General features: G+C 44.0%; 1 protein-coding gene across 8 annotated transcripts in view; it reads right to left on the bottom strand.

The window, feature by feature from the left end:
* Positions 1 to 947: 947 nt before the first annotated feature.
* Positions 948 to 27,499, bottom strand: part of EPB41L5 (erythrocyte membrane protein band 4.1 like 5) — a 131,779-nt gene continuing 105,227 nt past the window's right edge. For 3 of the 8 annotated variants that reach the window (XM_024759166.1, XM_024759173.1, XM_024759170.1), the window contains 8 exons: positions 23,690 to 23,818; positions 20,277 to 20,341; positions 14,946 to 15,036; positions 13,160 to 13,234; positions 11,299 to 11,325; positions 9,703 to 9,744; positions 9,214 to 9,347; positions 948 to 3,039 (listed from right to left, as the gene is read on the bottom strand). In XM_024759166.1, the coding sequence (XP_024614934.1) occupies positions 2,973 to 3,039; positions 9,214 to 9,347; positions 9,703 to 9,744; positions 11,299 to 11,325; positions 13,160 to 13,234; positions 14,946 to 15,036; positions 20,277 to 20,341; positions 23,690 to 23,818 (630 nt within the window). In that variant the 3' untranslated portion in view covers positions 948 to 2,972. The remainder of the gene's footprint in view (positions 3,040 to 9,213; positions 9,348 to 9,702; positions 9,745 to 11,298; positions 11,326 to 13,159; positions 13,235 to 14,945; positions 15,037 to 20,276; positions 20,342 to 23,689; positions 23,819 to 27,499) is intronic. The other 5 variants (XM_024759168.1, XM_024759172.1, XM_024759169.1 and 2 more) reach the window with 3 other exon arrangements.

Here is a 27,499-nt window from a genome sequence, read left to right as displayed (position 1 = left end):
TCCTTCCTGTGTACACAAAGGGGACACTACGACCTCTGTGAGATCCCCGAGAAACAGGATAGTCCACAAGTTCTGAAGAGGAGTCTAGGGGAGAAAACCGACACCTACCCAGCTCATTGTAAGCCCCCAGGGCCAGCTCTCCCTTCCCTGACCTTCCCCGGCCAGGACCTAAAGCCAGCTGATCTGAGCTTCTGCCCTTTCCACTCCCCACCCACCAAGACAGAGGCGGCAGCAGGGTGCCCCCTGCAAACCATCAGAAAGCGCAGACCCTTGCAGACCAACGAGGCAACAGCAAGAGGACACACGCAGCCCCCCCCCAACCTGAGTCCCTAAACCTGCTCACAGCCACAACTCCATCATCCCGGCTCCTAGTGAGTTAGCAGAGCGAAAGCTGGTTCTGGAAAGCCTGGAAAGAAAGTGACACAGAGCTGACTGAGTCTGTGGCTCAAGCAGGCTCCTGTCATTTCTGCTGAACGGCTCTGTCAGCTCAGCTATAAACCCGTCGTCCTGCTCTTTCCAAATACGTGCTCGTCCCTCCTGACTGGATCCAACACGGCCAGGGCTCTCCTGATAGCTACGCTGTCCTACTGCATGGGAGCCTCTCTAGACACAGAGAAACTTCCCACCCAGCCAGCCACCGTTTAGAACAGCTACTGGGCTGTTTCAGCTCATCGGGGGACCAGAGCGGCACTCAGCCGGTCGGGTAGTTCCGGTGAGCAGGAAGACGCTAAGATCTTCTGTCACCAGAAACCGTGCCGAGGGCCAGTGGCCTGCAGGGCTGCCACAGCGAGGTGCCCTCCCCCAGTGTAACCGCCTGTGTCCCGGTCCAGAGTCATCGCACACCTGGCTCCCTGCCAGCATCCTTCCCTGACTCACACCTGCTGCTCCCCCCCCCCCCCCCCCCCCCCTTCCCCGGGCCCCCTCCCCCCCCCCCCCACATGCCCCATTCTCAGGTCAGCGGAACAGGGTGAACGTTACAGGCGCCCGGGGACAGCACCTGCAGCAGACAGGAAAGGAAAGGTCTACCTGACAGGTATCTATTCTGTCAGGGCTAATTCATTAAAGTATTAATTTCCATAAGTACCATTCTTGCCAGGACATGAGACAGAATTTCCTTTTACCTTGAGATTTAAATGCACTGTAAGAAAGTCCCTATCAATATTCTGACTGGCAAGAATACAGGTACCTGAAGACACAAAGCTTACGCAATGTTTTCAACAACTTAATTCCAAAATCTAGAAAGCTGCTCTGTGACCAGAAGCACAACCTTAACCTTCTACCTTCAGGGTCGTCGGTGTGCTGAAAACTCGATGTCCAGTCCAGCATGTCCCAGGTCAAGTCCCTGGTTCTAGGTGTCATTAGAGCTGCGAGAAAATCTGTTTGACAATTACGAAGTGGCATGAGCTCCCCCAACGAAATCCACGAGCTTAGGATAACAGCTAAGGGGAGACAGCCAACAAGAAGTGCCAACTGTCTTTCCTTCGGCAGAACTGTTTTGTGAAAAAGTCGTTTCCAATCTCTACGGCCCCCTGGGAACAGCACAAGATTAAGATCCCAGGGCTTTCCAGTCAGACAAGAGTGTGCGTTTGCCTGAGTGTGATTATGTTACAGGGAACCCAGGACCATCCAGAACACGGAGTTTTAAAGATCTGAAAACTGGATGTTCTTTTCTGGTGGACAGCAGACACTAGCACTCAATTACGTGCACACCGCAGGGCAGCAGACCAAAACCAAATTCCAGGAGGTAGTTTAACATCAGCCCTCGGTAACAGGGATTCACAACAACTTTACCAACGCGATATCCAGATCACCCTCGTTCCCCACAGCAACTGAGGTTCCCTTTACGCAGTCCGAAGTTTTGAAGCTAAAATAGTGCTTCTCTGGGTGTTGAAATTCTTTTCTCTATTTTCTCTAATGAGCATATACTACTTTAACATCCAGAATTTTTTGTACAGGTGGAAAGTAATGAGGAAATTCTAGAGAACCCTTTTTAACTAACACAAAATCCCTAACGTTCTTGCAGTACCTTGCATTTAGTTTCAGACATGAATCCCCTCAACCCGATTCCCTATTTCTATCCTGGCATTTTTTTTCCTTCAGTTTACACCATCGGAATTTATTCAGCTTACATTAAAAGGAAACGGAGCCTACGTCCAAATGGGGACCTGGAAACTACTGTGCTCTCCTTCGCCGCCTGAGCCGACCTCAGCCTTCAACCCCACGCAGCCCAGGGAGCCGTGTGGACGCCTGGAGGTCTCTGCGGCCACCCCACCCCTTCCAGGCCAAAAGCTACAGGACGTGCGTGCGCTCCATGCAGGTGTGCTTCCCAAGGGATGGTTGGGCTGAAAAACTGTGCCGGGCAACTGATTCCTCTGTAATTCTTCTCAAGGTCTATCTTACCTTGATGTAAACTTGGAGTATTAAGATAGCCAGTCCAGCAAAAAGTCAAAAGTACGGGAGACATCCGAAAACCCTCTGTATTCTAAAAACCTCTCTTTAGTAATAATTAATCTACCTCAATTCCTGATTTCCAGGCAATGCACAGAAGGGTACAATTTCTATAGCAGGCATTCACATCAAGGACACTCACCCTGACACCAGAGAGAGAAGTAACCTTCCCAAGGCTGCTGACCACCAGGGACGGCCCACCCAGGGGGGCGTCATGAACAGTCACAACCACTGGGCGGAGCAAAGAGCTCGGAGAAAACCACAGGGAAAGGGATCCCCCGCGGCAGGAATTCACAACTTCAAACGAAATTAAAGTAAAAGATCACAGACGCTCACTTGGGCTAACGTGTAGTGTAATTACGCCCTTCCAGCTGGACGGAAATGTAACTGCTTTTTCACAGAGGTGAAGTCACACCCGGTGAGCTCTTTTACCCACAAGTGCAGAACCAGCTCCAGCAGAAGCGGACTCCAGGACGGACGGCTGGAGAGCCCGGCCTCGGGTCACGGTGAGGAGTGGCCGCCCCTCAGAGCTCTGTTGTCAGCAAACACTTCTGCTTCAAGGTGGCTTCTCCAGCAGAGGTTGGAGCCGAGCTGACAGGAAGAAAGAACACGTTACTCACTTTTTGGAAAATGCAAAGACCATCCAAGGCGGAAGCGACCTGCACTTCTCCCAGGCGCCTCGCGGAGCATGCGGAGAGTAAAGAGGGGTGTGTAGTAGCACTTAACGTAGGCGATTCTGCAGAGGGTCATTTTCTAGGTAACTGATGCTTATTCCATCTTGAAATGGAACCTAAAGACATCAATTTCCCCTGCTTCCTTGGATAAAATACACCGAACAGACACCTCATTTCTTGCTGAGCCAGGGCTGTCACAGAACACGGAGGACAGGGCTGTGCCGAGCACCATGGCAACACGTTCGGCAAGCACCAGGGCCGGGGGTCCTGTGTGTCCTCACGCGGCCCCCGCGGCGGCTCTGAGCCCCGCGCCCCCTCCCCTGCTGCGTCAGAGGTGAAACAAGAGTAAGAGTGCGCCGCTTCGCCACAGGGCAAGGGCGTGCGCGGAGGTGCAGGCTTCAGGGAGACTGAAAACGATACCGAAGTCCCAAGGCCAGAGGTTAATATCGTCCATGTGCTATCAAGACGTGTGAACGAAAACAGCTGTCACTGGAACCCCCCCTTCCGCGTTTCCACTCCACAGAGACGACACTGCCGAATGGATTTTCCTGGTACTTCCCTTCTTGTTCTGGATCCCTGGTTCTCAAAGCGTGGTCCTGGAACTTGTCATAAGTGCAAGTTCTTAGGCCCCGCCCCTGGCCCACTGGCCCAAAGCCTCAGGACGGTCCAGCGCCTGTGCTCTAACAAGCCCTCCAGGCGGGCCCGCCAGCTGCCGTCCGTCCTCACTGTTCTCAACGGGGTGTTTCCACAATGACACACAGGCCTCCCTAATAGTCATCGTCTGCTATAATTACATAAATATTTCCACAGCTCACTATGGGTGTGCTGTATTTTTTTTCTTGTACAATTTGTTTTCTCATTGTAACTGCTTGCTCGGCGTCCAATACTTCGTTTCTAATTTATCCCTAACCAAACGCAACCAGGCTTCTGGTCTCAGGTCCTTTTGTAAAGTTGGGCGCGGGCCACGTGTTGTTCGTTCTCCCTTGGCAATACCCTTCCTGGGGCTCCAAAGCCTCCCCTTCCAATCTGTACAGGAGCCTTCCTAGGCCTGCTTGGAACTTCCCTTCACTCTCCTCCTGGTAAATTCCGGCACCTGTTTCCTGGGTTCCCCGTTTTCTTTCCTGGACAATCACCTTGTTTTGATGGAACACATCCTCCACTTAAGTAGGTTCCTGAGGAAGGCCGCCTTAGAAGCATGTATTTTAGAGAAACTCCACGTTTTAAAATGTCTTCATTTCTTTTTTTTTTTTTTTGCCGTGCTGCACGGCTGGCAGGATCTTACCAGGGACTGAACCCGGGCCCTGACAGTGAAAGCACCGAGTCCCAACCACTGGATGGCCAGGCAACTCCCTACAATGTCTTCATTCTAATCTCACACTTCATTGGTAGCTTGGGTACAAAACATGAGGTGAGAAATGATTTTCTTCCAGAATTCTGAAGGCATGGCTCTGTTATCTTCTAGCTTTCAGTAAAGCCTGCTGCCGTTGAGATCACCAGTCCTTTGTATGAACTCTTTCCCCCCTCTCTGAAGACTAACATTCTCTCTTATGTTCTGAAACTTCACGATGTTCCTTGCTGTTGTCTCTTTTCGTTCTGTTACTGGATACTCACTGGGCTCCTTTAATCTAAAAGCTCAAGTGCTTCTGTCCTGGGAAGTCTTGATTTCTTTCTTGGACACTTTATTTACTGTGTTCTTTCTTCTGGACCTCCAATGATTCACATAGTGGACTTCCTAGACCAATCTCCAATTTTCTTTTTTCTCCCAATTCTCAACATTTGTTCTACATTTTGGGGGATTTCCCCAATCTTACCTTCCGTGCATCCTTTGAATTTTATTTTTAACGTGGTTAATAACTTCCAAGAATACTTCATTTTCTGTTCCTTCTTTAATTCCTTGTTATTGCTGCATGGATGCAGTATCTTCTTTCTCACACTGTCACTTCGCAAAGTTTTTGACGCTCACACTCCTTTATCTCCTCCGTTTCTTTTTCAAGTTGACCTGCTCTGGTGTTCCCTCAAACATCTGACAATCGTTGGCTCTGCTCACATTTAAGAGGGAAGCAGCATGCTCACACTTGAGCACGAAGCGCTGGAACGCTGTCTGAAAGCTCTGCACGTGTGGGCAAAATCCACTAACTACGGGCTTCCAAGTCGAGGTACCAGATTTCCTGCGATCCACAAATGTCAGTCGCTCTGGGCCTTTTTCTTCGCTCGGTCAGGTTCTCTAGAGAGCAATCCTCTGAATTTCTCACCTGAGACGTTTATACGTGGCCCACAGCATTCTGGAGGCTGGAAACAGAAGGAAGGCTGGGGGTCTCACCCCTTGGCGTGTGGACACTGAGTTAACTCCCCCCGCCCAGGTCAGGGCCTTCCTCCCAACAGGGCCCCCAGACCCAGGGCCCTGCCCGCCCAGCTCCTCCAGAGGGGAGCCTCCAGAATGAGGCCGGCATCGGCAGGGCGGGAAGGGGGAGTGTATGAAGGGGCACATTCGCAGCCCCACCTCGGACCCACCTTCCCAACACTTGGTGCCTCAGCTCCTGAGCCAGCCCGGGTGCTAGTGCATGGACTGGCTTCGTATTTTCCCAGTTTCCACCCCTTCCCCTTTTCAGGCTTAGATCTCAGCTTTCTCCTCTGTGCCAAGCTGGTTACCACTTATCTGTCATTTAGCTGCTCCTAAAACTTGCTCGGTAATCTCAACTGCTGCTGTTTCCTCTCCTGTTCTTTTGTTTTTATTTTTTTGGGTTACGCGGGCCTCTCACTGCTGTGGCCTCTCCCGTTGTGGAGCGCAGGCTCCGGACGCGCAGGCTCAGCGGCCATGGCTCATGGGCCCAGCCGCTCCGCGGCATGTGGGATCTTCCCAGACCGGGGCACGAACCCGTGTCCCCTGCATCGGCAGGCAGACCCTCAACCACTGCGCCACCAGGGAAGCCCTCCTCTCCTGTTAACTTTAAAATAAAATTTACACAGCGCACACCCCAAGTAAACCTGAATCTGTACGGATGCAACCCCATCACCACTCTTTTAAAAACACGCTATTGATTATAACATACATACGCTGAAGTGCACACATCAGGAGTTGTGAGTTGAGGACCCTGTGCACACTGACCACACCTGTGCAATGAGCACACAGAATGAGAAACAGAAAGTCACTAGCACTCTGAAACTGGCCACCTCCAGGGTAACCATTACTTCGGTCTCTGAGAGCTGTGCCTCTTTCCCACCATCATGGGGAGGAGACTCTAAGATGACCCCAATGACCCCCTCCTCCCCCTGAGCACGGCAGGCCCTGTGGTCTTTTCTAACCAATGCAAACGAGCAAAGGTAACAGCAGGATGTCACTCCGCGATTACAGTATACAGATGGCGACCTCTGGCCAGCTGGCAGGCATCCCACCGCCTTCCTAGTTTGCTGGCTCTGCTGAAGTAAAGGCCCCAGGCAAGTAGCGAGGGCAGCGCGGCCTGGAGCCAGCCCTCAGGAGCTGAATTCTGCCAACGGCCATGACTGCAGACCCTCCACATGAAAGCCCAGCTCCAGCCGACTCCCTGAGTGGAGCCTGGGGGAGAGCCGCAGCAGAGGGCACAGCTAGGCTGTACCAGACCCCTGGCCTGCAGGGAATGTGTGGTGTCTGTTACAGATCAATAAATACCTCATGTAACTGTGTGTGCGCGACTCATCTATCTCTCTACCGCAGTTACAGTTCGGTAGTTTTCACTGCTCTAGTCCAGTATTTATCTAGTTAGCTGCCAGTGGGCTTTTAAAAAGTCTTCAGCTTGGGCTACGATGAACACAGCTGCTGTGAACATTCCTGTACATGCCTTCTGATGGACACATATGTGTATTTCTATTGGGTACGCATGTAAACGTATTTTCAGCTTTCGTAGATACAGCCAAATCTATGTCCAACACGGTTATTTCAATTTACAGTTTCAGTTGCCCCATAACTTCACCAATACTTGGTACTATGTGTATTTTCACTTGAGCCATTCTAGGTGTATGCAGTGGTATCACATAGTGGTCTGAATTTGCATTTCTCAATAAATTGTCAAGATGGGCCACCTGGACACCCTCTTGTGAACTGCCTATTCAACTCTTTTGCCAATTCTTCTATTGAGCTCTCTTTTTCTTATTGATTCACAAGAGTTCTTTATATATTCTGGAGATGAGTTCTTTGTGAGAGAGACACGGACAGAGTCAGAGGGAGGGGGAAGTGGGGTTGTCTTCTCCACTGTGTGGCTTCCTTTTTGAGTGCTTGAAATAATATCTTCCGATGAATAGGAGTTTTTTTTTTTTAATTTTAAAAATTTATTTATTTATTTATTTATGGCTGTGTTGGGTCTTCGTTGCTGCATGCAGGCCTTCTCTAGCTGCAGTGAGCAGGGGCCCCTCTTCCTTGCGGTATGCGGGCTTCTCACTGCAGTGGCTTCTCTTGTTGCAGAGCACGGGCTCTAGGAGCGCAGGCTTCAGTAGTTGTGGCATGTGGGCCCAGTAGTTGAGGCTCATGGGCTCTAGAGCACAGGCTCAGCAGTTGTGGCACACGGGCTTAGTTGCCCTGTGGCATGTGGGATCTTTCTGGACCAGGGCTTGCACCCATGCCTCCTGCATTGGCAGGCGGACTCTCAACCGCTGCGCCACCAGGGAAGTCCCTGAATAGGAGTTTTGGACAAAATCCAAGTTATCAATTTTTCCTGTATGATTGAAGCTTTTTGTGACCTGCTTAAAAAATCTTTGCCTATTTCAAGGCCACAGGATGTTCACTTATATTTTCTTCTAAAAGCTTTATTATTGGACATTTCATATTTAGATTTGCAATCCACCTACAGTAGATTTTGGTGTGTAGTATGAGGTTGGGTCAAGATTTTTTCCCACCAAGGATATTTAACTTGTTGGGCTGATTTACTGAAAGACTGCTCTTTCCTTTCAGCATTGTACTATCATTTTTCATAAATCAGGTAACTATACTTGTGTGATTTGTTTCTGGACTCAACTGTTTCACTGATTCACTGGCCATGTTTTCCTTACTGAGATACTGACATATTATATTAGTTTCAGGTGTACTACCTGTCATCTTTGATCTAATTCCTTTATGACTACTTTGCTTTGGGAAGGAATGGAGACAAGCTCTGACGTCATCTGTAACTTCTCATTTGGAAGTCCTTACAAACTCGCATTTTACTGTGTGAACTCAATTACGAAGAATTATCACCTGGCCCTCTGCACACAATCCCTATGTTTGCAGTGGGAACTACCAGTCATACAGATGTTTAGGAAAATAGGCCCCATGTCTGTCCTGTTCACGCCTACCTTCAGTGCCGGACACAAGCAACGCCTGGTGCCTAACAGACAGTGTTTGCTGAGTGAACAATTATATTAAAGACTATGGAGACAAGACAACAATTTTGAAATGAAACTATGAATTTCTCTCAAGTTAATTATCTCTAATAACTTTTCTGTTATAATCAGGGATTTTGTTCTCTAAAGCATCTACTTCAACCAACCCGCCTTCTCAACACCAGGAGGATGTGAGAAACAGTAGACATACCAGGAAGACGTCTGAGGTGAGAAATGAGGCAATTATAGATCTTCTGTAAAACAGGCACAGTCTTGATCCTAACAATTAAAAGTTGAAGAACTACATGCTGAACAAAAGCTCTGTCTGTGGCAAGTGATATGCTAAAATAAGCTTGCGGTAAAAGCTACATCAGAGCCCTCACTTTGGGAATTCCCTACCCCACCCTTATCTGAGCCTCTTCCGCTGTATTCATGGACAACCTAACAGTAAAGCATGACAGGAAAAGACGTAAATCAATTTTAAAACAAATACAAAGTTTTAAAGATAAACCTGCTCATATCTTTATCTAATAAAGACTTCATAAAAAAAGAAAGTAAGGTCTACTTCATAATTTTGTAGAAGATTGCTACTGACAAGAAAAAAGAAAAAAACACTACTCTAATAATCACAGAAAAGATTTATTCAGTTTCAATTCAGTTCAACTGGAGAAGAATTGACATTATCGCTTTAAGTACAATTAATTTCGTTATATTTTCCTCTTAACAGAGGCCTGAGAACTGCAACTGAGAAAAGACTCCTCACCTGGTCACAGCATCCACGAAGAACGGCGCTGGGGGAGAGATGAGGGAGAGCACACCTCTGTTGCCAGGCCCCTCCTTCCCGGCCGGCGAGAGCCCGCTGTCTCCTGCAAGCCCGTTAGGAAGGGCAGCACTCTGCTGAGGGAAACACGCGGGCCGTCTGAGCGGAGGTGACCACACCTGCCCCGCAGCCAGCACTCAGCCCCGCGTCATCTTCTCCAGTGACGACGGTGATGAGAAGGGTGATGTTCACCGTGACAGCTGCTTTGTTTTTCTACCATCCTTCACATCAGACTTATATTTTTGTTTTTGTCAGCACCCTTAAGTATTTACAAACAGAAAAATTAAACCTCTAGTTTGAAGCCAGTAGGTTCAATCAGTAGAGATCTGATGATGACCCCGTGTTTTCAAGGAAAAATAAGAACCTGGTATTCCTTCAGGCCTCATTCTGAAAGGGTAATGGAAAGAAAAATTGCAAATATCATTAACTTACTGGCACAATCCAACGGGGTGTGATCGTGGATATGGAAGATACCTGGAAAAAATTGTACATGTATATTTATTTTTAGGGAAGACTGACTTATTTTCATAATTATACTCATAATGCTTTCTTCTACTATGAAATGCACTGGGGTGGGGGGCAGGGAGCAGGTCTTAATGGTGCCCTTGAGCTGACACGGACTTCTGAACCCAAGGTCCTTTTCTACAGCACACACGCCATGTGTCACCACTTAAGAAACTGTCATAATCTCGAGAGCCTCTTTAATCTAAAAACTTACTACTCCCGGAATGCTACTAATGCTACTACCACTTTCAGGTCATTCACTAGGACTGTCCCCAGCCCCTAGCATCCAACTTGAGATTTATTTTCTGAAAGTTCACTTCAGTCCGTTACAAACGATCACAGCCTTCTCGGTAGCACGCTGCACAGCAGACTGCGGCTAACTCAAATGAAGACAGAAGAAAGCTCTGTCCAGCTACAGGCCATTTTCTAACTCTGACTGGAGGAGAGAGCGATGAAAACACCCGCGCTGCTCCTGACTCACAGGGCCTCTGCTATATTCTTGTTAAGGTTTAATTTTCTGCATCTTACTTCTGCATGTAGAATTGTAATCTAATGAACTCCCGACTCCCTCCTATTTTGTGGAAGCTTAGACTAGTCCTTGCACTGGTGACAGATTCTGGCAAGAAAAAATTACTATAAGTCCAGGTTTTAGTAATCTAGGTAACCAACAAAAGAATAAAAATACAAAATATGACTTTCCCACCAATATTAAGAAAGTGCACTTCTAACCACAGAAAATAAAAGAGAGAGAAAAAAGAAATATGGTAAAAGTAAACAAAAATGGTTTGGCAGAAACAAGTCCTATAATAACCATAATTACAGTAAATATAAATGGATTTAAACTCAATCAGAAGATACAGACTCTCGAATAAGATTTTAAAAACAAGACCCAGCAAAACGCTGAAAGGTCCACTTAAAACCAACAGATACAAAAAGGTTGAAAATAAAATGACAGAAAATTTGTACATAAAGTGATTCAAACTTAAAGCTAGGGTGTCAATATTTTATCAGTCAAAAGGGAAATAAAGAGAGGGAAAAAAAGGGCGAAGAAGGACACTTTAAAGTGCTAAAAGGAGCTCAGAAAGTATAATTACCATCAACATGTATGCATCTCACAGCCTATCTTCAAAATATACAAAAAAACTGGAAGATCCAACAATAGGTAAGAAATGGATTAATCAATAACTGCAGACAGAGATACTAAAGACACCCCAGAAACTGACAGAATATTTGAATCAGCAGATTGGCTACTGAAAGAATTCATCAAGTTTGCCAGACACAAAATTAACTTACGAATTCAATAGTAAAAAAATTAAATACCATTCACAATATCAACAAAACTATGAAGTATTTAGGAGTTAACCTAATGAAGAATAGAGAAGACTTACAGAGAACATTTAGAGACTCTGTATTTTCTGTTAGGTTAAATCCTAAATTCTTTAAATATAATGGGGAAAAAAATCTCAATAGCAAAAAAACATGAAGGATCTGGAAATAACAAAAATAGGAAAATATAAAACTTACATTGGGGAGACTGTAACTACAAAACTTCTAGGAGAAATAGGAAATCATGGATGAGAAAAACATATCGTACTCTTGGCTAAGATGAATTATCACAAATATATCAGTTCTTTCCACAAGTTAATTTATGAATTTAACGTAATTACAAATAAAAATTCAAAGGCTTTCAGAGGGAGTGAGACTTGACACAGTTATTCTAAAAATCATCTGAAAGAATTAACAAGCACAAACAGCAAAACACCTGCATAACGATGCTGGACTGGCCTCAACATGTATCAAAATCACTTAAAAAGTTATTAGAGGGCTTCCCTGGTGGCTCAGTGGTTAAGAATACGCCTGCCAATGCAGGGGACACGGGTTCGAGTCCTGGTCCAGGAAGATCCCACCTGCTGCAAAGCAACAAAGCCCGTGCACCACAACTATTGAGCCTGCGCTCTAGAGGTCGCGAGCCACAACTACTGAGCCCGCATGCCACAACTACTGAGCCTGCGCTCTAGAGCCCGTGAGCCACAACTACTGAGCCTGTGCTCTAGGGCCCGTGTGCCACAACTACTGAGCCTGCATGCCACAACTACTGAAGCCCATGCACCTAGAGCCCGTGCTCCACAAGAGAAGCCTCCGCAATGAGAAGCCCGCGCCCCGCAACTGAGAGTAGCCCCCGCTCGCCGCAACTAGAGAAAGCCTGTGCGCAGCAACGAAGACCCAACGCAGCCAAAAAAAAATTATTAGAAGAGTATTACAGTTCTAACAACAGAAACATCAGTAAGTGTAATAGAATAGATAGCTCATATGTAGAATCTAAAATGCATCATAGTCTACATTTTTATTTAAAACATTCTAAATTTGTAGGGAAGGAAAAATATATTAGTGATAAAAAAATGTCTTTAATCAAATTGATTTTCATCACTGTGTTACCCCCACCTGTGAGACAGCATAAACAAGCAGTAAGTGTTCTGAGTTGGGCCCGAAGGACTCCTTCTCCAGGCTTCAGGCCATCTTGCATTGGCCTTAGAAGTTACCTCTTTCATCTGGTTAAAGGATTATTGCAGCCCGATATTGCCAACATCCCTTTCATTTTCTGCTTGCTCACCTGGTAAAGTCTCTTGTGATTATGGCCCTAAGCTGGTGGTTCCCGGCCCACACCCAACCATCACTGGGAACGTGTCAGAAATGCAGCTTCTTGGGCCCCAGACCACATGCACCATATCCAAAAGCCCGAGAGTGGAGGTCAGCAATCTGTGCTTTCCTACTCTTTCCAGTGATGCAGACACACACCTGAGTGAGGGCTGGTGACCTACGCAAACATCAGGGGAAGGACTGCCCTCACTTGCAAGCCTTCAAGTGACCCCTACGGCAACTCCTGCCACGCCACTCACAAGGCACTAAATGCACTATCTGTGTACCTTTCACCCCAGTATGTCTCTGGAGGGAAGTGACTGCTTCTTCTTTGTATTATGGTCACAGTACTTAACACGGTATCTCCCAAACTCAAATCATGATCAATATGTTTAACGCCAACCACTCTTATGCTCCCACCATTCTGTAAATGTTTTTAACAACTGGAGGTCTTACTGTCTGAACTCTTCAGAAGCTGGTTTACCCCCACATGTCCCTCTCACACTACTTAACAGGGTGCTGAATTACAAAGAGGCTTGGCAACATGTGGTTGCTGTCCAGTGACACACAGATTCAAGAGGGCAGAACTTCCCGATAGAAAAGGCAATGCTAGGTGGTTACCGAAATATAAACACTTACTAAATGAAAAGTTTTACTAAACTGCAGAAAAGGCAAGAACTGGAATCTACTGGGAACATTTTCAAACAGAAATACCTTTCCATCCTGCTGTTTTAAAGCCTATATTTACCTGAGGTGTGGTTGTGTGGTCAATGAGATTCTCAGTTAGAGATAAAAGCAAGGCATCCAATTCATCTGTAGCATCCTACAGAAGACAAGATACATGGATGTTAAATGACCCATTAGTCACCAGAGTAGATTTTTTTCCATATCCTCTCAATGTATAATTTGGACCCAGGCCTGGATGGTGTTAACCTTTAAACGAAGGGGACCCTCAGGAATCATGATTATTAGTGATTCCACTTTTGTTTGGAGGGGAACCTAGACTACAGTCAGAGCTTTAAAAAGCTAAAGTGTCATGTGAATTTTCATACAACTATTCCTTCTGGTGAGACAAAACTTGTGTAGGGTTAGGACCGTCCCGGCTCTCAGTTCTTAAACCAGATGGCAGAGGCTAAAGGTTCAGCCCAGGAGACGATGACTAAGGACACGCCTGCACTTGGAATGCTTCTTTATCCACATGGATGATTCACTGTTCACAAAGAGTATAATATAACCCCCCCCATAAATGTTAATACTTTTCTCTAATTAGTATTTGAAGCACCTTATAGAAACAGAGTTCTGTACTGCAGTGTGTGTGTGTTTCTGGGCACAGGAAGAATTTTCAAAGGATAACAGATAAAATTCCAGCCTGGAAATAAGAGAAGTAAGTATCCAGGGTGTAGTCCATAACAAAAAAGGCCCTTCATTTATATATTTCTGCCTGTCTTCAGGCCACCGTGTGTGTTTCCTGTTCGATGTCAACTGAATTTTAATCGCATATATGAAAACCTGCCTGTCTCCTCCCACACCCCCTCCCCCTCCACCCCCTCATACCCTGTGACCTGAGTGGGCTCCCCAGGTGGCCTGTGCGTATCTCTACCACAACGTATCAAAATTCTCTCTCCAACTGTGCTGGAAGCAGTTTGAAAGAAGAGGCCATGTTTCACTCATTTTTGAATTTTCAAAGCCTATCAAGCTGTCTGGTACAATATGCAATAAATCTTCGGGCTAACTGTCCTTCTCTGTTCCAAAAACATCTCGGGTTCCACCTAACGATTTTCAGTGATCGGAGATGTCAGTGTATCTTTTTAGAATTTTAATTAGCAGAAAGGAATCTCCTGATTAAAGGTACTTTAGGTTGAGTTTTTTTTTTTTAAACCCCTAAGCCTGAAAAACTATACACCTGAATATTAACTACACACTGTCTTTGGGTAGTGGGAATCAGGTGATTTCTAATGTGTTGTTTTCATGAAATATTTGGTAAACTTCTACAATAAATGTGGTTGCACTATAAAAGAACAAATGGTAAATGTTCATCTACAAAAATAATTTTTTGTTTAACTTGCAAATTAAAGCGTTCAGTGGGCATGAGCTGGGTCTCTGTGACTTGTGACCTGCTAAGACTGTACGGCCGATGGATAGAGGAGAGGCAGAATTTGAGACAAGCTGGTTATGTTACAAACACAATCAGTGTCAGAAAGTCAATTTCGATCCATCAATATTTATTTAGTGCCTGTTATGTGTCATGTAAAGTCTGAGACACTAGGGTAGCATAGCCCGAATCCAAAACCCAAAAACACCGAGACCCCCTAAAAACAAAACTACCAACAAATACCTCAAAAATGGAGAAGAAACCCTGAGCTGCTCTTGGGAGGGATGTGACAATTGGATTCTCCCTAGAGAAGTGAGGCTCAACGCTCTTCTCACGGCTGACGTTCTGGTGGCCGTCAGAGATCACCAGGTGTCCTGTACAACCAGGATTCAAGGCAAGGGAGTCTCTGTGGAGCAACCTTGAAAGTGGAAGGAATCGTTACCTTTAGAGCAGGCCCATTTTCTGCAGGTGTGGTTCGCGTCGGAATGAGAGACCCTCCAGGGCCGGGCACGGAGTTCTCATTTAACTCAGCACTAGGAAGACAAAGGCGGGTTCGTGTCACGGATGACCGATGCAGGAGCAACAGGCAGTGTGCTGAAGGAGGAGGCTTGGGGAAGCAGGGTAACCACCCCACACGGAAGGAAGAGACAGCGGGGGGTGGGGGGGGGCAGACAGTGGTCCGCGCTGCCCCACACGCCGCCGTGAACCCCTCCCCACCCATTGCATAACAGGTTTGCAACCAGGTCAGACCCGTTCACTAGTGCTTTGCTTCGCTCCTGAAGCTCAATGAAATGACAGAAAAGATTTCTTTTTAACAAAAGAATAAACTCATAAAACTTCAGAACCAATAAAGGATGTCAGTGGTAGCTCACGAGCTTTGAGGAAATGCCGAAAACCGTGAAACACACAGTACAAGAGGTGATTTCAGGGTTATGGGCAGATGAGATGCTACAGTCTGCTCCAAAGAGCAACCGATCTAGAGAAATCACGTAAAAGACTAGGCAGATACACAAAACAAGACAGACAGATACATGAAGAAGACAGATCAGGAACGGGACAGCTCAGTGACACGGAACACCTGAGGTGCGGAGAACGAGGCAGGAAGCCCCTGCAGGAGGCGGGTGGGAGCACACTCTGCGGCACGGGGCAGCGGCCCACCTCCAGGGCTCCAGACGCGGCGGCGGGATCGGCCCGGGAGAGGATACCAGCAGGAAGGACAAGGATGTCAACCCCAGGTGAGGATCACGAGAACAGGCAGCCTCGACGCCAGGGAGGAGACGGGGAAGCCAAGAGACCGCCACCCACCAGGATGACACACCTGGCAGGGACCCCAGTCCTCTCCAGCATCACTGGAAAGCATGCAAGTGACAGGAGCAGTGCCCGTCCAATCCCACAGGGAGACTGAGAAAAAACAAGAGGCAAATCCTAGATGGAAAAGTCAGCCTCGGGAGCTAGACGGAAGCTAGGACTACTGCAGCCACAGCACCGAGGCACACAGAGGCAGAGAGATGAAAAGTAAGAAGGAATAGTTACGAGAGACAGAGAAGAGATCGGAGCATTTCAGCTAATGTCTAATGGATGCTGGATATTCACAAAAATAAGGGCTTATGACTTTCCAGAACTAAAAAAAAGACATAGGTCTTCAGATTGAAACACCACCTTGAATACTAACAAGAATGAAAAATAAAACTATACTTAGATGCACAGTAATGAACATGCAGAAATCTCAAGAATAAGCAGTGAAAAACCTAAAAGCTACCAGAGAGAAAAGATAACTTTGTGCTCCAAAGAAAAGAAACAGCTGAGACTAAAGGAGTGAGCCCCGAAAGGAGTGAAATACATTTCACAATGAGGTCTCCCAACCCCTCAACAAGAGATTAGTCCTGCTTTTCTACACGCTAATAACAAACTATCAGAAAGAGAAATCAAAAAAACAACCCTGTCTAAAACTGCATCAAAAAGAATAAAATACCTAGGAATAAACTTAACCAAGGAGGCAAAAGACCTATACTCTGAAAACTAAACTCTGAAAACATTGACAAAGAAATCTCAAGATAATACAAAGAAATGGAAAGATATCCCATGTTCATGTATTAGAAGAATTAATCTTGTTAAAATGTCCATACTACCCAAAACAATCTACAGATTTCATGTAATCCCTATCAAACTTCCTATCAGACATTTTTCACAGAACAGGAACAAATAATCGTAAAATTTATATGGAAACACAAAGGACCCCGATTGCCAAAGCAATCTTGAGAAAAAAGAATAAAGCTGGAGGTATCACACTCCCTGACTTCAAACTATACTACAAAGCTACAGTAATCAAAACAGGCTGGTACTGGCACAAAAACAGACACATAGATCAATGGAACAGAATACAGAGCCCAGAGATAAACCCATGCACTTAGGGTCAATTAATCCACAACAAAGGAAGCAAGAATATACACTGGGGAAAAGACAGCCTCTTCAGTAAATGGTTCTCAGAAAACTGGGCACCTACATGTAAAAGAATGAAATTAGAACACTTTCTCATACCATATACAAAAATAAACTCAAAATGGATAAAAGACCTAAATGTAAGACCAGAAACCATAAAACCAATAGAAAACAAAGGTAGAACACTCTTTGATATAAATCATAGCAATATTGTTTTTGGATCTGTCTCCTAAGGCAAAGGAAACAAAAGCAAAACTAAACAAATGGGGCCTAATTAAACTTAAAGGCTTTTGAACAGCAAAGGAAACCACTGAAAAAATGAAAAGATGGCCTACAGAATGGGAGAAAATGTTTGCAAATGATATGACCAGTAAGAGATTAATATCTAACATACATAAATAGCTCATACAACTCAATATTAAAAAAATAAACAAACCAATTAAAAGTGGGCAGAAGACCTGGATAGGCATTTTTCCAAAGAACACATACAGATGGCCAATAGGCACATGAAAAGATACTCAACATCGCTCATCATCAGGGAGATGCAAATCAAAACAATGAGGTATCACCTCACACCTGTCAGAATGGCTATGGTCAAAAAGAGCAAAAATGACAAATGTTGGTGAGGATGTGGAGAAAAGGGAACCCTTGTGCTCTGCTGGTGGGAATATAAATTGGTGCAGCCACTATGGAAAACAGTATGGAGGTTCCTCAAAAAAACTAAAAATAGAATTACTATACAGTCCAGCAATTCTACTGTATTTCTGATATACACCTGGAGAAAGCAAAAATACTAATTCAAAAAGATACACGCTCCCCAATGCTTACAGCAGCATTATTTACAATAGCCAAGATACAAAAGCAACCTAAGCGTCCATCAAGATGAATGGATAAAGAAGATGTGGTGTATACATGCAGTGGAATATTGCTCAGCCATAAAAAAGAAATTCTGCCATTTGCAACAACATGGATGGACCTAGAGGGTACTATGCTTACTGAAATAAGTCAGACAGAGAAAGACAAATACTGTATGTTATCACTTATATGTGGGATCTAAAAAATAAACAAATGAATGTAACAAAACAGAAACAGATTCACAGATAAAGAGAACTAGGGGTTACCAGTGGGATGAGGGAAGTGGGGAGAGGCTAGATAGGGATAGGAAATCAATAAGTATAAACTAAATACTATGTATAAAACAAATAGGCTACAAGGATATAAATATACCCAACTTATAATAAATTTAAGAATGGAGTATAATCTATAAAACTATTGAATCATTATATTATACACCTTAAACAAACATAATATTGTAAATCAATTATACTTCAATTTTAAAAAAAGAATCCTGAGGCCAAACCGAAAAAAAAAAAAAAGGAGAAAAAAAGATTAGTCTTAATGTAGTTTACGCTGCTGCAAAACACAGAAAGCAGAAGAAAAATCCTTCCAACATGTGTGTATAATGAAGAACATGCACAGTGTTAACTGGGAACAAACATTGTCCATAAATTTAAAAATGAATATATTGTGGCAACTGACATGAAGAAACCATGGATACATTTTTAAAGATTCAGATATATGAAAACAAAAGCGACTGAATCGTACACTGTAAATGTACAAATCCTCGTGTGGGAATGTTCAACAACAGCTGTATCCACAGTAGCCAAAAAGCAGAAACAACACAGATGTCCATCCATTGACACATGGACGTACGATGGAATATTATGCAGCCATGGAGTACCAATACAGGCTACAATATGGATGAACCTTGAAAACATTATGTCAAATGAAAAAAACCAGACACATATTTGTATGAGTCCAGTTATATGAACTGTCCGAAGCAGGCAAATCTAGTGCAGGCAGAAAGTAGGTGGGTGGCTCCCAGGTGCCGAAGGAGCGACGTGGAGAACCAGCGTATGCGGAGGGCGCTTCCGTTAGGGGTGAGGGGACAATATTATGGAATTAGAGAGTGGTTAGGGTTGCACAACTTTGTCAATTCACAATTTAGCATTAAATTGCCTACTTTTAAAGGGTTATATATAGGAATTACAGCTCAAAAAAAAAAGATAAAAGCAAAATGATCTAAATCTATTATAGCAAAATATGAGGACGTGACAAAGCTTGACATTTGGTACACAGACATGTATTATATAGTCTCCATACCTTTCTATATGCCTGAAATATTTCCTTTTAAAAAGGGGGTACAGCAACTTTTTAAAAGTGTGGTATGGCACGAGGAAAAAAACAGTACCAGAAAAGGAAAAGATCCAGAAACAGACCCAGGTTTGTGTAAGAACATAAGCATATTTTAAAGGATCCATTTCAAATCCTGGAAGGAAAATAGATTATTCAAAATACCAACAGCCATTTGGAAAAACAAATCCGGAAGTTGGAGTCTATTCCAGGACCTGTCCACCTTCCAGAGTTCAATGAAATTTCTGATAAACAACTGGGTCGTCACATCCCCATCATCCTCCTCTTGGCAAAAAGTCTGTGATGAGGTTACTCTAAAAAGCTCCAATAAAAACAACAATAGCATTAAAAATGTTGCGGGCAAACTGATTTCTTAGAAAAGGTTAAGTTGTAATTCCAGTTGTACCCCGATCACCAAGTAGTAGGTTTGCTGAGTACTAGCTGTAAAGTCCTTTACACGAAGCATGTGCTTAAGTGCTATGTTAATTACAGCACCTGGAACTGAATATCACTAATCAGAAAACTCTTCACTGCGTAAGTTCTGGATAACGGGAAAAGAAACACATTCACTCAACAATGTTTAGCACCAACTAAGCACAGAACACTGGATTTGCAGGGACGAACGAAACAAACTGCAACAGAGCAGGGGATGGAAGTCTAGTAAGACAGAGACATGGCATAACACTCAACAAGAAAAGACAGGCAGAAGGAACTCAGAGAGAACAGCAAAGAAATCTGCTTGCGTCATGTGAGAGCCCATAGTAAGACAGTTTATAAGAGCAATCCCACCCTGCCAACAGCATGGCACTAAGGCAACTACCACACCTAAGAGAAATAGTACACATTCTTCACCAGGTATCTTATGAGATTAAAAATATCTTCAAAGGCTGTTTTTGCTCTCCAGTTTGAATCAGCTGAAGAAGAATCAGGATGAAAAGATTAATTAGGAGTATCTTCAAATGATCTAAAATTAGGTCCTAAGAATCTATGTAGTGGATAGAACAGTGATTTCAGGCTATCTTTCAAATAGATATCCTGAAACCATGTGATCACAGAGTGGGAAAGAGGAAAAAAAAACACCCCCCAAAGAAAGTTAAGAGGAAAAGAACATCAATTTAATTCAGTCTACCCACAACTGTACCTGTTGGTGGCAGCATCCTGAACACTGGCATTTTTATGACTTAATAAGCTATCTTCTCTTGTAACCTAAGAAAAAGAAATCATAAAAATTAAATCTCCTCAATACATTGTAATAACCTATATGGGAACAGAATCTAGAAAAGAGTGGATATATTAACTGATTCACTCTGCTGTACAGCAGAAGCTAACACAACATTGTAAATCAACTATACTCCAATAAAAATTAATTAAAAAAAATTAAATCTCTCTCGTGGGTAATAAAGTAATAAATTTACATTCCTTTCCAGTAAAAATAGAAATAATCTGTTTGCTTCAGCTCCAGAAAGAGGTAACCATAACTTCTCTATGGAAATATCAGTACTGTACCCAGCAAAACCCTATCCCACGCCCAAATTCATACTCCAAGTTTCCACTTCAATATGTTGGTCTATGAATCCATACGCTTTACTGGACAGCTCTAAATTATTTAAGACACAATGATATGTTAGTCAATGTACACAGAATCCAAAAAGATTCAATGCCAGAATTTTTCAAATTTACATGATAAAAAGCAGAAACATATTAAGCTGCATATCTGGCTTTTTGTTTTGCCCTGAGTACAAGGAATATTTCAGAGGAGAATTCTAAAGAGGTCAGTTATTGAGGTATCATTTACATACAGTAAAATGCACACATTTTAAATGTACGGTTTGGTACATAATCAACACTACAATCAACATATGTAACACTTCCACTACCCCAAATGTTCCCTTGAGGCTTCCGATACAATCCCACCAAAAACCCATACACGTGGCCAGCAGTGATCTGTGCTTTCCATAGTTTCATATAAATGGAATCATAACATCCTTTTGTGGCTCCCTCTTTAGACTAACAGGATGTTTTTGAGGTTCACCCACGGTGTTGCATGTGTCACTAATGCATTCCTTTTTTGCGTGCTGAGTAGCTTTCCACTGTATGGATACACCCCAATTTGTTTATCTGTTTACTTGTTGATGGACATTTGGATCGTTTCTAGTTTTTACCTATTACAAACAAAGGTGCCAGGAACATTCATGTACTAATACCTGTGTGAACCTACGCTCTTATTTCTCTTGAGTAAATACCTAAGAGTGGGGCTGCTGGGTCATATGCTAAGTGTACGTTTAATATTTTACCAACTCTTTTTTTCAAACTTAATTAATTAATTTTTGGCTGCGTTGGGTCTTTGTTGCTGCGCACAGGCTTTCTCTAGTTGCGTAGAGCTGGGGCTGATCTTTGTTGCGGATCACGGGCTCTAGGTGCACAGGCTCAGTAGTTGTGGCACACGGGCTTCCGCAGTTGTGGCTCATGGGCTCTAGAGTACAGGCTCAGTAGTTGTGGCACACGGGCTTAGTAGCTCAACCACATGTGGGAACTTCCGAGACCAGGGATCGAATCTGTGTCCCCTGCATTGGCAGGTGGACTCTCAACCACTGCAACACCAGGGAAGCCCTTACCAACTCTTTTATAAAGTACTTGGAACATTTTATGTTCTTACCAGCTGTGTGCATTGCAGGCAGTCACGGGCATGTCAGTCGTTAACTTCAGCTATGAATTACAATGTTAGCTGTAGACTTTTTTCATAGATACCATTTATCAGGCTGAAGTTCCATTCTACTACTACTTTGCTGTGAGCTTTTATCATGAACAAGTGTTAAATAATGTGAAATGCCTTTTCCAAATAAATTGAGACAATTTTTCTTACTTTTTAATATGTTGTACTATACTGGTTTTTGAACGATAAACCAACTTTTTTCCTGAGATAAACCCTACTTGGCCATGGTGTACTATCCTGTTTATAAGCTGTTCAGTATGATTTGCTTCCACTTTGTTAAGGGCTTTTGAGTCCACGTTCAAGAACAGTCCTGGTCTGTAGCTGCTTTTCTTGTACTCTCCTTCTCTGGCTTTGGTGTTAGGCTAAGACTAGCCTCATAAAACGAGTTGGGAAGTGCTCCCTGCTCTTCTAATTCCTGAAAGAGCTTGTGTAGGACTGTCTTCTGCCTTAGATGTTCAGTAGGCCTTAACAATGAAGGTGTCTGGTCCTGAATTTTTCTTTGTGGGATGATTTTCACTATAAAACAAAATCTTTCATTTAGGGCTATTCAAGTTATTTCTCTCTTGTTCAAGTCAAAACAGATCCAAAGTACAACTGAAACGTAAGGTGACGAAAAACTGTCACCACCACTGCTGCTACAATAGGCAGTGTCAACATCAGGATCAACACTTACTAAACACTGATTCTGTGCCAGAAGCCATTCTGTGGCCTTTACCTTTATCATTTTATTTCATCCTTATAACCCACCTTCGGGAAGGTATTACCATTACCACTTTTTAAACATAACTAAACTGAGGCTCAGGGAAATTAACTAACTTGCCAAGTCACAAAGCTAATCGGTGACTAGCTACTAGTAGATTAGAAACAGGATTCAAACTCCAGTTGTCTGATTCCAGAGCATGTACTGCCGTATTTTATATATAAATATTATGTTTTATGTTTACACTGGGGTGAGAAGCTACATAAAGTGCATGAACGACATTCCTCAAGTCCTCTCAGCTCTCTTCAAGGTCTGTGCCTGGGAACACAATGGGTAAAGAGCCCCTTCTCAACAACAGGATTATTTTAAAATCCTAGTTGACAACCGGACTTGGTGAGACAGGCTTCTGTCCTGCTTCAGTGCAGAGGATAATCTGAAAGTTGGGGAGGGCCAAGGAAAAGCTGATTTTGAGAACATGGACGCCATCAACTTCATGGGGGCTGGTCCCTACCCACTGCACCCTTCATGAGACGACACAGCCAACTCTTCGCCTTATAACCATCACTCTGTTGCCAATAACATCACAATTTTGCTGAATTGGGGGTAGGTGGGTGGTGGGGAACAATGAATTGATAAAGAAAGACCTAAAGTCATAGACTTAATATTGACAGGAACCTAAAAATCACTATAGAGTTTCCAGCTATAAAAGTGACAAAGATTAGGGACTCACTTCTACAGGAATTTGACTTTTTTTTTTAATTTCTTATACTGTAGAGCAGCATCTTTACTCTTTTTATCCTGTGACTCCCCCCTCTTAATCTTGCCTGAGTAGAATGTGGAATTAGGAAGGCATGTGCCATCTTTTTTTTTTTTTTTCTTTTCCTTTTTTTGGCCGCACTGCGCTGCATGCGGGATCTCAGTTCCCTGACCAGGGATGGAACCCGCACCCTCTGTGGTGGAAGCGCAGAGTCCTAACCACTGGACCGCCAGGCAAGTTCCGGCATTGCCATCTTGAGTGTGCTTCCTGGTACTACTCTCTCTCTAATCACCGGCCAAGTCACTCATGTCTACCGTTCGTATACTTTCTTTGTTCTACAGGGTCTCCTTCCACTTCACCAGGACCCTAGTAAAGGCAGCTTACCTTCTGCACTGCTTCTACATGAGCCTTCAAAATGTTACTCTTCAAGTCAGGAGGAACTCTCCTGGCGTTCAGTGCTGGGCTGTCAATGGCATTATTCAGACATTTCTCAGTTAACTTCACCACTTCCTCCTAGATATTAAAAATATACTGTAAGCAACTCTGAGAGCATATAACTCAATGGAAGCAGAAAAGGACTGATGACATTTCATATTCAGACTATCAGGGAATCATGTGTCTCAGGCAGTCATATCCTACTGCAGGTAGAGTCGACTCTTACACAGGGTTTCAAACTAAGGCACAGTAATCACAAACAAGAACTATGACTTGGCAGGGACCCCTGGAAATCATCTAGCCCAATTTCCTGTCTCTAAGCAACTGAATAACTAACGACACCACCCTGGACAAATGCCTGAAATAAACCACAAAATGTGTGCCTTTTGCTGTAATTAATTTCAATTGGATTTTAGGTCAGGCCCTACGCAGGCTAAACCCTGTGGTTCTGGAACTGTCACCAGGTAGATGACTGTGTTTGAGATTATGTTACATGGCCAGAAGGAGGTCACTATCAGGTGAAGACTTAACGAAAATGATAAAATAAAGCCCAAGTCCACTGAATGAAGATCATAATTGAAACAATATAAATTAACTATTATGAAAAGAAACGGGAGAAAGCAAATTAATAAGTTTAAATTATCTGCACTACAACTGATATTTTACCTGACTTGAATGCCAATCAATAACAACAACAGCTACCATTATCATTACTATGGTTACCACTTAACACTGGGCTAAATAACAAACTCACTCTAAATACTTTCTTCATCTCAGATACAGCTTTTGTTCTATAAAACAGGCTAGCTGCCACGTATGGGATTACATACTGCACCGCTCTTTCAGGTTTGAAAATATTTAACTAATGTGCTTATTCTAATCTGTTTTTTCTAAGTGTGGTCTCCACACATCTGCCTCTGGGTGGGATCCTAAAATGTGAATGTTTTAACAAGCTTCCCTGTGTGATTCTGATACCTATAAACATTTGAGAATCACTACTTTGCACTAGACTGTAACTTCCTAGTCTTTTTTATATTTACTTTTTGCGGTACGCGGGCCTCTCACCATTGTGGCCTCTCCCGTTGCGGAGCACAGGCTCTGGACGTGCAGGCTCAGCGGCCATGGCTCATGGGCCCATCTGCTCCACAGCATGTGGGATTCTCCCAGACCGGGGCACGAACTCGCGTCCCCTGCACCGGCAGGTGGACTCCCAACCACCGCACCACCAGGGAAGCCCTAACTTCCTAGTCTTCAGAGTGGTTCCCAGCAAGTGAAAGAAGACCTGATGCCCTTTCTCAACCATACCTACTTCACCACCAGATGACCCAGCAAGTCCACCTCTGGGCTTAACATCCAAAGGAAACAAAATCACTATCCCAAATAGATCTGCACCCCGAAGTGCACTGCAGCCATGACATGGAAACAACCGGAGGGCCTGTCAACAGGTGATGAAGAGGATGTAAAATACACACACACACACACACACACACATAAATACACACACACAAGGAAACACTGTTCAGCCTTTAAAAAGAAGGAAATCCCGCCATTTTCAACAATACAGATGAAGCTGGAGGCCTCGTGCCAAGTGAACAAAGCCAGATAGAGAACAACAAATATTGCACGGCACTACTCAGATGTGGGACCTAAAAAAAATTTCCAAATCAGAAACAGAGAGCAGAATGGTTGCCAGGGACTAGGGGGTGGGATAGCAGAGGGAGGTTGGTACAAGTTATCAGATGAATAAATCCCGAGGCCCCAACGTACAGCATGGTGACTACACTTAATTATACTGTTTTTTACACTTGAAATTTGCTGAGAGAGTAGATCTCAAGTGCTCTCACCAAAAAAACAAAACAAAAAAGGTAACTTACGTGAGGTGACAGATATGTCAACTAATTGGACAGCAGGAATCACTTCACAATGTATACTTACACCAAATCATCAAGGTGTACACTTTAAAGGTATTTAAATTTTATTTGTCAATTATACCTCAGTAAAGCTGGAAAAGTATCATGGCTAGTTCAAATGCTTTGACATTTTCTTTTCAGAGACAATTACATTGCAGACTTGAGATTATTTGCTAATCATTTATATTTGCACATCACGGGATTCTCAGAGCAACCTGCCTCTGATATAGGCAAGTATTTATTTTCCTGCCTATATTAAAAACAAAAACAAGAATTCAACACACGTATCACAGGTAAAAGTACCCGTGACTGTTACCATCTTTCTGGAAGGCAATTTTGCAAAAGTACCAAAGGCTTTAAAATAACCAGTCTCGGGTTGACATGCTTGTGGTCAGCAGGTCGTCACCATCCTGCAGAGGGTGGGGGTCTCAGCTTCTGCAGAACAGCTCAGAGATACGCAGCAGACGGTTATCCACATCCCTTCAGGAGGAGCTAGGAGCCCTGTGACTCTACTGTCCTAATCATTAACTGCTAGAGTCAGCTCTCTGGAACTCAGGAAAGGCCCAAGAGGCTACAGCCTGTTTCCTACAAACAAGAAACAGGGGACATGGAGAGGCTTTTTGTTCCTGGGAGGGCCCCACGGGGTCCTGCTTGGTTTCAGTCCCCCCTTTTCTTTGATCCTCCTCAATCCTGAGGGGAACAGGGGCAGGACAAGAAAGGGAATGAAGTTTTTGAATAGAGAGATTAATCATAAACTCAGCAGGGCCACTCAGTGTTTGAAGTTCTCAACCGGAATGCCATCAGATCTAAACTGAAAACCACTCTTGAGGGCTTCCCTGGTGGCGCAGTGGTTGGGAGTCCGCCTGCCGATGCAGGGGACGCGGGTTCGTGCCCCTGTCCGGGAAGAACCCACATGCCGCGGAGCAGCTGGGCCCGTGAGCCATGGCCGCTGGGCCTGCGCGTCCGGAGCCTGTGCTCCACAATGGGAGAGGCTGCGACAGTGAGAGGCCCACGTACCGCAAAAAACAAAACAAAACAAAACAAAAAAACCACTCTTGAAACAATCCTGGCTAGAAGAGAAGTCTTATTTCTGAGAGCTCCTTCTTTAAATGGCCCAGAAAAACTGAAACTGTTTAATTGAAAAAACATTATATAAGCCTTTTAACTAAAGTGAAGTTCTTTTTAGCTCTAACCTTGGAGAGACGCAAAGTTATTTTAAGGTTGCTATGGTTCACTTTTCTTGAGAATTTAATAAAATTTGGACCCGCTTTCCAGAAAAACGTATAAGTGAATCAAAGACAAGAATATGTATTCAATTTCGTAGGGTTTAAGGCACTCCTTATAATGATTCATGGGCAGATCCATGATTTGCAAGAATCTTGCTTTAGAAGAATACATACAATTTGCCTTGTATTTTACCTAAATATACACAAAAGTTTTAACCACTTTATAAACTTTCTTCCCCTTCAACTGCTGAATGTATCTAAATGAAGCCAGAAGAGTCCCTGAGATCATGATAAAAGAGATGTGAACTTTTAGAGCTAGCTTACCATATAAACTAAAAAATGCTAAGATACCAACAGCTTAACAGCCTGATTTCCAGGCTTAAAAATTATTCTTTAGGGCTTCCCTGGTGGCGCAGTGGTTGAGAGTCCGCCTGCCGATGTGGGGGATGCGGGTTCGTGCCCCGGTCCGGGAAGATCCCACATGCCGCGGCGCGGCTGGGCCCGTGAGCCATGGCCGCTGGGCCTGCGCGTCCGGAGCCTGTGCTCCGCAAACGGGAGAGGCCACAACAGTGAGAGGCCCGTGTACCGCAAAAAAAAAAAAAAAAAAAAAAAAAAATAATTTT

The sequence above is a fragment of the Neophocaena asiaeorientalis genome, unplaced genomic scaffold, assembly GCF_003031525.2.
Source record: "Neophocaena asiaeorientalis asiaeorientalis breed wild unplaced genomic scaffold, Neophocaena_asiaeorientalis_V1.1 scaffold593, whole genome shotgun sequence".
Lineage (NCBI taxonomy): Eukaryota > Metazoa > Chordata > Mammalia > Artiodactyla > Phocoenidae > Neophocaena > Neophocaena asiaeorientalis.
Note: the sequence above shows the minus strand (reverse complement) of the source record. Positions and strands in the feature narration are given on the sequence as shown.